Source organism: Castanea sativa, chromosome 8 (genome assembly GCF_040712315.1).
Source record: "Castanea sativa cultivar Marrone di Chiusa Pesio chromosome 8, ASM4071231v1".
NCBI classification, from domain to species: Eukaryota; Viridiplantae; Streptophyta; class Magnoliopsida; order Fagales; family Fagaceae; genus Castanea; species Castanea sativa.
Genome location: NC_134020.1, coordinates 9,678,672 through 9,689,019, shown reverse-complemented (window position 1 = coordinate 9,689,019; position 10,348 = coordinate 9,678,672). Strand labels below are relative to the sequence as shown.

The following is a 10,348-nucleotide window of genomic DNA, read 5'->3' as shown; positions in this document are numbered from 1 at the left end:
CCACTTTAGTAAAGAGTTACTAAAGTATATATTTATGAAATTGAATTTCATAAATATATGATGAATAACTTAAAGGATTAAATCGGGTACTCAAGGATTAGGATGTAGTAATTTTTAAAGTGGCAGTCTATATTTTATGACTTTGTATTACTGTGAATATTTTATGAAGGGGTTGCATGTACAATAAAGTCTTGGGATATAATTTATTAATAAGGCCTAGAGTGCAATTATATTTATATAGTAGTATTAAATATAATTAATGGTAACTTTAGACTTGTCAAGAGTTGACAGAAAAGCCCAAGGCCTATTGAAGCTAGTGTCTTATTGGTCCCACTCCAAACCACACACTAAAACCCAATTGGAAAGGCCCAATAGGCCAGCCCAATTAGATAATTAGTTAGTTATAAAGGGAGAAACAAAAAAAAATTATATATAAAAAAAAAGAATTAGAGAGAGACATCATTGTGAGACACTCTATCATTCTCCCTTGAAAACTGATTGAGAGACCACACATCTTGGGCGTAAAGTGGAATTGGAGTGAAAATTAAAAGTGTTCCCAAATACTTCTAATCTTTGTTTTGAATTTCTACACACCAAGGTACGCTATATTGTTTTTAAATTCTAACATTTACATAGTGCATGTTATCAATCATGAATGAAATAGATCATTATTTGTTGCTTCCGCTATGTGTTTTGTATGAGATACAAAACTAGATTTTCCTTCAATCCTTTTAAGGACGAGGTCCCCAATGTTGAAACGCCTGGGTTTTACCATGGCATCTTGTTGCCTAGTCATCAGATTTTTGTATCTTGTTGTCCTTTGCTCTACATCCATCCTTACCTCGTCAATAAGATCAAGGTCAAGACGAAGTTGTTCTTCATTTTCCTTCTCCTGGTACTTCATCATTCAATGGTTAGTCATATGAACTTCCGCAGGTATGACCGCTTCACTTCTGTAGGCTAGCTTAAAAGGGGTTTCTCTTGTTGGGGTCCTCACAGTCGTCTTGTAAGCCCAAAGAACACCTGGCAGCTCATCTGGCCATACTTCTTTTGCCCCCTCAAGTCGAGTCTTGATGATTTTCAGCAAGGATCGGTTTGCTACTTCTGCTTGTCCGTTCGCCTGTGGGTAAAAGGGTGAGGAATAGTGATTCTTGATTCCAAATCGCTCACAAAAGTCTCTGAAAGGTGCGTTGTCAAACTATCGTCCATTATCAGATACTAGTACTCTAGGTATCCCAAACCTACATACAATGTTCTTCCAAACAAAGTTCTTAACATTTTGCTAAGTAATTTTTGCTAGAGGTTCGGCCTCCACCCACTTGGTAAAGCAGTCAATCCCTACCACCAAAAATTTCATTTGTCTGGTTTCTAGTGAGAAGGGACCAAGGATATCTAGTCCCCATTGCGCAAAGGGCCATGGGGCCATCATTGGGGTCTAGTACTCTGAGGGCTGTCTAGGAACGTTGCTAAAGCGTTGACACTGGTCAAACACCTTGACATAAGCCTTAGCATCTGCTTGAATAGTTGGACAGTAGTAGCCTGCACGGATAACCTTATAGACTAGCAACCTCACTCCCAAGTGATTCCCACATGCTCCTTCATGGACTTTCCTTAATACATAATTTAACTCGTCCGAAGCTAGGCACCTTAAGTAAGGCTGAGAGGAGCCTCGTTTGTATAGTACTTCGTCTATGAGGACGTACTTGGTAGTCCTGACTCTCAACTTTCTAGCCTCGTCCTTGTCTTCTAGAAGCCTTTCGTGCTTGAGATAGACTATAATTGGACTCATCCAATTTTCTCCCTCTCCTATTTGCTGTATTTCTAGAAGGTCTATGCTCGGTATGTATTGGATTTTGTCACACTCGTCCATAATTCCTCCTGCAAAAGCTACTCTCGCCAAGGCATCCACTTCCATGTTTTCCTCCCTCGGGAGTTGAACAAAACTGGCTTCTTTAAACTTCTGGACGAGCTGCTTCACTTTGTTGAGATATTTCTTCATTCAATCTTCCTTAGCTTCACACATTCCATTCACTTGATTAATAACCAATTGAGAGTCTCCTTTAACTACTACTGACTCTGCCCTTAAAGACTTAGCCAATTCCAAACCTTTGAGGAGTGTTTCATACTCAGGTTCGTTGTTGGTGGTTTAGTATTGCAGACGGGCTGCGTATTCCAACTTGTCTCCCTCCGGAGACTTTAGTATGACTCTAATCCCTCCTGTGTATAATGTGGACGAGCCATCTACATTGATAACCCACCTTTGAGCCTCTACCTCTTCATCTAGCTCATCCTGACCGAGAGTGAACTCTACAATGAAGTCTGCCAATGCTTGTGCTTTTATTGCACTCCTTGGTTGGTACCTGACATTAAACTCACTATGCTCCACAGCCCATTGGATTAGTCGTCCTGCGACTTCCAACTTGTTCATTGCCTTCTTTAGGGGATGATCTATCAGGATGTTGATAACATGAGCTTGAAAATAATGCCTTAGCTTCCTAGAAGCTGTGACCAAAGAAAAGGCTAGCTTCTCCATCATTGGATATCGTCTTTTCTCTCCTTTTAACACCCTACTCGTATAATGAACCGGCTTCTAAATCCGCCCTTCTTCTCCAATCAATGTCGAGCTCATTGCATGTGGGGACACCGCTATGTACAAATATAATTCTTCACCAGGTATGGACGGGCTCAACAGAGGTGCTGTGGTGAGGTAAGCCTTGAGGTCTTGGAAGGCCTTCTGACACTTGTCCATCCACTCAAATGCCTTTCTGAGAATCTTAAAGAATGGTAAACACTTGTCAGTAGCTTTTGAGATGAACCTGTTAAGGGCGGCAACTCGTTCGATGAGAGATTGGACTTCTTTGATATTCTTTGGTGGCTCCATATTCAGTATCGCCTGGATTTTATCGAGATTTGCCTCAATTCCTCTATGTGAAACTATGAACCCCAGAAACTTCCCTGACGAAACTCCAAATGCACACTTGCTTGGATTCAACTTCATGTTATATCGCTTTAGTGTATCAAAGGTTTCTTGAAGGTCGTCCGGATGCTTCTCCTCGTCCAAACTTTTTACCAGCATGTCATCTACATAAACCTTCACATTCCGTTCGATTTGTGGATGAAACATATGGTTAACAAGTCTTTTGTAAGTTGCCCCTGCATTCTTTAACCCAAAAGTCATTACCTTGTAGCAAAATAACCATTGGCTAGTAATGAAGGAAGTCTTCTCTTGATCCACTTCATCCATCCATCCTTATCTGATTGTAGCTTGAAAAGGCGTCCATGAAACTTAGCAATTTATGACCCGTTGTCGAACCCACTAGCTGGTCAATGCGTGGCAGCGGATAACTATCCTTGTTTAAATCAGTGAAGTCCACGCACATCCTCCACTTGCCATTAGCCTTCTTGACCATAACCACATTAGCCAACTAGTCTGGATAATAGACTTCTTGAATAAATTTTACCGTGATCAACTTCTGGACTTCTTTTTTGATGGCATTGTCTCGTTCTGGGGCAAAAACTCTTTTCTTTTGACGTATAGGCTTAGAGGAAAGGTACACATTTAGACGATGGGTAATGACACTTGGGACAGTGTCTGGCATGTCCTCGTGACTCCATGCGAACACATCAAGGCTTTTCATCAAAAACTGGACCAAGGTCTGCTTTGTTTTCTTTTCCATACTCGCCCTAACTCCAGTAAACTTCTCGGTGTTGTTCTCTTCCAAAGGAATGTTTTCTAGTACTTCAGTGGGCTTCGCAGTAATCCTTCTCTCATCTATGTTCATCGTCTATACGTGCTCGTCCATAGCCAACATGGCTAAATAGCATTCTCTGGCAGCTAATTGATCTCCTTATACTTGACCTACTCCATACTCAGTCGGAAAATTGACAAACAAATGGTAGGTAGACGTCACCGCCTTCCAACTATTTAAAGTCAGCCTTCTAATAATGGCATTGTATGATGATGAGCAATCAACAAGGAAGTTTACCTCTTTTGTTATTTGTTGTGGGTATGCTCCGACTACCACAGGTAATGTGATGGTGCCCACAGGTTCCACTTTCATCCCTCCAAATCCTACCAAGGGCAAATTCACTAGACAGAGCTGATCTCATCCCAGTCTCATTTGTTGGAAGGCGGGGTAATACAAGATGTCCACTGAGTTGCCATTGTCTACTAACATCCTTCTAGTCGTATAATAAGCAATGAGTAAGGTAATGACGATCGCGTCGTCATGTGGGTCGTGAACTCTTTCAGCATCCTCGTCCGTGAATGTAATGGCTTGCTGGTCAGCTCCTTTCGTCGTTGGAGATCATCTAAACAATTGGACATTTTGCACCACCTTTAGGTATGTCTTCCTTGACTTGGATGATTGAGCTGTTGAGGTTCCCCCTATAATAGCTCTTATTTCACCAAGAGGGGGTTGTGACGACTCCTCTACCTTTGCCTTCAACTTCTCGTCCTTGTGGTCTCGACCAAGAAAGTTCCTCAACTTTCCTTGCTTGATGAGATTCTCTATCTGCTGCTTCAAATCAATACACTTTTTTGTGTCACTCCCATGGTCTCTGTAGAAGCGGCAATACTTGTTCCTATTGCACTTGTTGGGATCTCCTTTCATTTTCTCTAGCCACTTCAAGGACGGGTCATCCTTGATTTGCATAAGCACTTGCTCAAGTGGCGTATTCAAAGGAGTGTATTGCTAATTCCTCGCTGAAGAACTCGCCTTCTTGCTATCCCTGTCTTTTTTCTCTCTAGCCCAAGCCTTCTTTGGACGAGGGCCCTAATCAAGATGACGCGGGAGATCTGCTTCCATACGCTCTGCTCTTTTTTTCTTCTTGGCTATGATCACATCCTCTGCATTCATGAAATTTTGGGCTAAATGGACGAGTTCAGCCATTGTTTGTGGCTCTTGGTCATAAAGCTTATGAATGAACAAATCAGAGTTGACTCCATTGTGGAAGGCGCCCAATAACAACTTTTCATCCATCTCATCCACTGTCAAGGCTTCTTTGTTGAACCGGGTAATGAAGGACTGCAAACTCTCGTTCTTCCTTTGTTCTGTTGTTAACATAATAGAAGAGGAACGCTTGTGGCGTTGTCCTCCGATAAAATTGTTAACAAACAACTTACTCAACTCTTTGAATGAGCTCACAGTGTTTGGGGGTATCTTGCTGAACCACACTCGCACTGGCCCCTTAAGGGTAGTAGGGAATGTCCTGCACATAATCTCGTCTACAACTCCTTGAAGGTGCATAGTAGTCTTGAAGGTGGCGATATGATCACACGAATCACACGTTCCATCATATGAATCCAAGGAATGCATCTTAAACTTTGAGGGTAAGGGATGACTATTGATGGAAGCCATGAAAGGAGAGTCTGTTCGGTGAACTAAGTCATCTACGGGGTTCACCCTTCTCATGTTCTCCCTCATTTCGTCCATAGCTTTCCTCATTTGGTCCATTTCCCTCTCCAAGTGCGGTACCCTTCTTAAAGCAGTAGCCCTTGAATGGTTCTCTGGCTCTACATTTTCTCCTCTACCTTCTTGACTCTAGGCTTGCCCTTCCGCATGTCTTTCATGGTGTTGCCTCCTTAGACTAATCTCCCTAGTCAATTCTTAGCTCAGACGGGTTAACTTCACCATGGCGGCAGCCATAGACTGTATGCGTTGAATGGAAGGCGGTTGCATGACAGGTGCTGACTGACGATCACAGTGGGGATTACTAGAAGCATCACTACTCTCTTGGTGGCCTGGGCTAGTAGCTCTTTATCTTGTCTGAACCATACAGCTTTCTGTCTAGGAAAGGAGAATTGTCAAAACGTAAGTAATCGAAATGAGACTTCGAATTTTTTCCCCACAAAAGGCATCGACTGATGATGCGAAGAAAATCAGTAGACTGGATGCTTCAGGCTTCAAAGGACTAGCGACTATTTTGAAGGCCTGAAAAAGAAAGAACAAGTGATCAAAGGTGACCGGGGTGGACCGGCCAAGAATCCTCCGATGTCAAAGTTAGTTTCTCTCTCAAGTTCTAGAGTTCCAACATTTTAGGAATTGTAAAAAACGTACCTTTATCTGATCTGAACAGGTGTTAATATAGTGCGCCCCATAAACGGCTATTAGATTTGTAACTTCCCCTATATTTGAGGAGGTCAGAGGGTTTAGGGATAACTTCCATAACCGCTATAAGAGTTATACCTTTTTATATAACTGTCATTGGAAGTTAAATATTTAACAAGGAGTTGCAACAATGAGCCTAAAACTCACTCATGCCCTGGAACAATAGCATGTGGTTCCATCGCCAACTCTTAACCCACACTTGGGCATTTACTGTGTCAGGGGGTCATCCAAGAGCCTCCGGGATAGACAACCCTCATTCCCATGGACGGTCATCCTGCTATGGACGACATTCTCATGTAGGTGTAATTTCTGCTCTAGACGCCTCTTATGGACAAGCTGGAGTTCAACTGTTTTAGTTCACCATCAGCATTATTTTAGGTGTGAGTTAAAAAATGTATTTTTACCATATTGACCCTAAGTTTTTAATTAACCTAAAAATATGGTTTGGGGGTATTTTAGGATCACTAAATTGTCCATACCAAATAGAGGAAGCCCCTTAAATAGTAGTATAGATAGAAACACACAAAAATCACCAAAACTGAATAATAAAAAATCTCATGAGATGAGACTGTTCATCTCTTTTACCGTTGCATCAAGCTTGAATCTCTACTTCTCCGACATCTAAGCCTCCACTTCTCTTAAGTCGTTAAAGCCCAACAAAACTCTCCCTCCGTCTTCTTTTTAGGCTGGGTGCAAAGGCATTCAACCATAAACAATAAATAAATAGCCATAACCATGGAATTCCTTATGAGTCAACACTGAATCGAACACTAGTGTGTTTAGGAATAGTTTATTGCAAATTTTTGAGTTATAAGCCTACAATTTTCCTAAAACTTTCAGCTTTTAATTAGTTCATTCCAAATCTTATTCTAATCTAAATGTCCTATTTTTATTTTTATTTCATTAGTGGGTTTAAATCTAAATCTCCCGTGGCTACACAATTGTATTTGTTATAGATAATGATAAGGCGACATCATTTATTAGTTATATAGAATTGTATTTGAGAAAAAGTAATTGCCGGGTTTGTGAATTGTGATGAAATTGTGATAATAGAATTTTAAATTTCTAAGAAGAAGATGTCATGGAAGACAAAGAAGTCCATTTTGGGGTTACAAATTGTGATTTGAGAAATCATTGGGGGAGTAAAATTGTACTTTGATGGGAAGGAATTTGGTGAGTTCTTAGGTATCTCTATATTTGTTAGAAGTTCCTCAATAGGTACTGTAAGTGCACAATTTGTGCCCGGACTTGATTGCGTGATGGGTTCAAGCCCAAAAAGCCTTATACAATCAAATTTGTAGAGCGTGGGTTAGAAACCTAGGTTTTATGGATATTGGATAACATATATGGTGGGCTAGATTGCCATTACCTACACAACAAATGGATAATATAACAAAAACTCTCCTCGGACGTAAGCCGATAATGACTTGTATTTACTTTCATTCTCTAAACAATATATCAAAATTGAAGGTAATGTGTACAGTGTTTCTTCCTTTCTTTTCTTTTTCTCATTTTCTTCTCTCTTTTTCTCCATCCCCCCTCTAGAATGCCTTTCTTTTCCCTTTATATCATCCTCATTCTTCTCTCCATCCTTCACGTATGGATCAAATCAATGATCCAGATACTTGTCCCATCCACCGCCCTCTAGAAGTCTTCAAACAACAACTATAAGGTTGATCTATACTGTTCAGATGTCATTTCTCCATTAATGCGGCTAGAAGGGTAGGTGCAGAGTTTTTAATGCGATGGTAGCAGCTTTTTCCATGATATTTATCATGCGTTCTTCCTCTCTATAGCTGTGTGGAACATATCTTTACCCAATAGACCTTCCAGAATTCTCTTCCAAACACCATGACGTGTCGTACGATCTTCACTTGACTTGGCCGAGGAGATACCCCTCCTCGGACAACCCCATCAACCTTTCTAGCAAGAGTTTGTTTGTGGACTTCAAGGCTCTGCTCAGACAGGTTTATACCTCTAAATCAGGCCCAAGGCCCAAAAGCGTATTTTGACCATTCTGCCCCCACAATAGCCCCTCAAAACTTCATTTTTCTCCCCATCTGGGAAGGAAAGGGAAGTTTTGACCCAACTGATGGATGTTAGGAGCAAACCTCTGGCATTGGTCACATTTTTTCGTGTAATCTTGGGCCGCTCTATACATATTGGGCCATCAATACCCCTAGGTAAGAGCTCTATGAGCTAAAGACCTTCCTCCCGTATGACTTCCACAAATCCCTTCGTGTAGTTCTTCCAAAAGTGACTTGGTTGCTTCAGGATGTATACACAGCAGGTATGGTCCAAAAAAGGAGCGTTTGTACAGTTTTTGATCCTTGGACAACCAGAATCGAGGTGCCTTTCTGTGAACTTTATCTGCTTCAAATCTCTCCTCTAGCAAGACATCACTCTTAAGAAAGGATATTATAGGGTCCATCCAACTAGGTCCTACCCTTATTTGATGAACCCAAATGGTGTCAACACCCATTCCACTGGGTTTGAACAAATCCTCAACGAGGATAACCCGAGGTATAATTTGGGCCGAGGATGTTGCAAGGGTAGCTAGGGAATCAGCATGGGTATTCATACTCCTTGAAACATGCAACAAGATAAAAGATTCAAATTTTGATCGTAAATACCTGGCTCGAGTAAGATATTCTTACATTCTTGGATCTCTAACCTCCAATGCCCCTTCTACCTGGCCGACGACTAATTATGAATTCGAGAACATTTGCACAGATTTTCCCCCCATTTTCTGAACCATATCCATTCCGACCAGTAGAGCCTCATATTCCGCCTCATTGTTGGTAGCCGAGAATCCCAATCTCAAGGACTTCTCAAATGTAAGCCCTTCCGGAGACACTAGAACTAGTCCCACACCAAATCCTCTTTGATTCGCTGCTTCATCGACATATACCTTCCATGTCGCAGGTTCCTTGCACGAGATCATGCCAACTGATTTTTCATCCATGTTCAACCCCTTAGCGTTATCTTCTAATGTAGGCTCAACAAAATCTGCAACCAAATCAGCAAGCACTTGACTTTTCACGGAGGTTCGAGGCATATACTTGATGTCAAAAGCCCCCAAAATGGTGCCCCACTTAGCAATCCTACTCGTATAATCAGCACTTCAAAGCACAGATTTGAGAGGAAGTTGAGTCAGAACCACAACTGTATGAGATTGAAAATAGTGGGGAAGCTTACGCGTACCGTGCACCACCGTGAGGATTGCCTTTTCCAATGGCAGATAATGTACCTCGGCCTCATGTAAGGATTTGCCCACATAATAAACTGGCCTCTGTATATTGTTATCAACCCGTATTAGAACCAAACTAACAGCATGATCAGCCACAACAATATACGCGAACAGAACCTCATCAAATTTCGGCCGAGACATAATGGGCGGACACGAAAGATATTCCTTAAGCTGTTGAAAAGCTGTAGCACACTCCTCGATCCATTCAAATCCTTTTCACTTATTCAGCAGCTGGAAGAAAGGCCTGCACCTATCTGCGGATCGTGAAATAAATCGGTTGAAGGCAGCGGTCATCCCTGTCAACCTTTGAACTTCTTTTGGATTCTGAGGAGGTTGTAAGCTATTAATTGCCTTGACCTGAGCAGGATTGACTTCAATTCCTCTGTGTGTTACCATATAACCCAGGAATTTACTAGATCCCACTCCAAAGGAGCACTTGGAAGCATTAAGGTGTAACTTGTACTTCCTTAGCATTTGAAAAGTGTCACTCAAATCTGATACATGCATACAAACCATTTTACTTTTTACCATCATGCCATCCACATACACTTCAATTGTTTTACCCAACTGAGGCTCAAACATCTTGGTCATCATCCTCTGAGAAGTAGCGCTTACATTTTTCAAACCAAACGGCATCACCTTATAATGATAATTCTCTGTAGGAGTGACAAAGGTCGTTTTCTCCTGATCCTCTACAGCCAAGGGTATCTGGTGGTAACCCTGAAAAGCATCCAGAAAGCTCATCCGAGGATGTCCAACAGTGGCATCCACCAACTGATCTATGCGAGGCATCGTGAATGAATCTTTAGGGCAAGCCTTGTTCAAATCTGTGGAGTTGACGCAAACTCTCCACTTCCCCTTCTTCTTCTTCACTACCACCATGTGAGCCAACCATTCTGGATAAAATACCTCTTTAATAGCACCAGCCTCTTTGAGCTTGAGTACCTCTTCCTTGACAGCCTCAGCATGCTCCTTAGATGAGTGCTGA

At 41.6% G+C, this 10,348-nt stretch overlaps 1 protein-coding gene across 1 annotated transcript; it reads right to left on the bottom strand.

The window, feature by feature from the left end:
• Positions 1 to 1,435: 1,435 nt before the first annotated feature.
• On the bottom strand, positions 1,436 to 1,999 carry LOC142605844 (uncharacterized). The gene has a single exon (XM_075777272.1). It carries the CDS (start codon positions 1,997 to 1,999, stop codon positions 1,436 to 1,438), a length of 564 nt encoding a protein of 187 aa, XP_075633387.1.
• Between the last annotated feature and the right edge of the window lie 8,349 nt (positions 2,000 to 10,348).

Excerpts from the sequence above, each read along its gene's own strand:
- LOC142605844 (XM_075777272.1), bottom strand. The coding sequence starts at position 1,999 with ATGAAGAAATATCTCAACAAAGTGAAGCAGCTCGTCCAGAAGTTTAAA.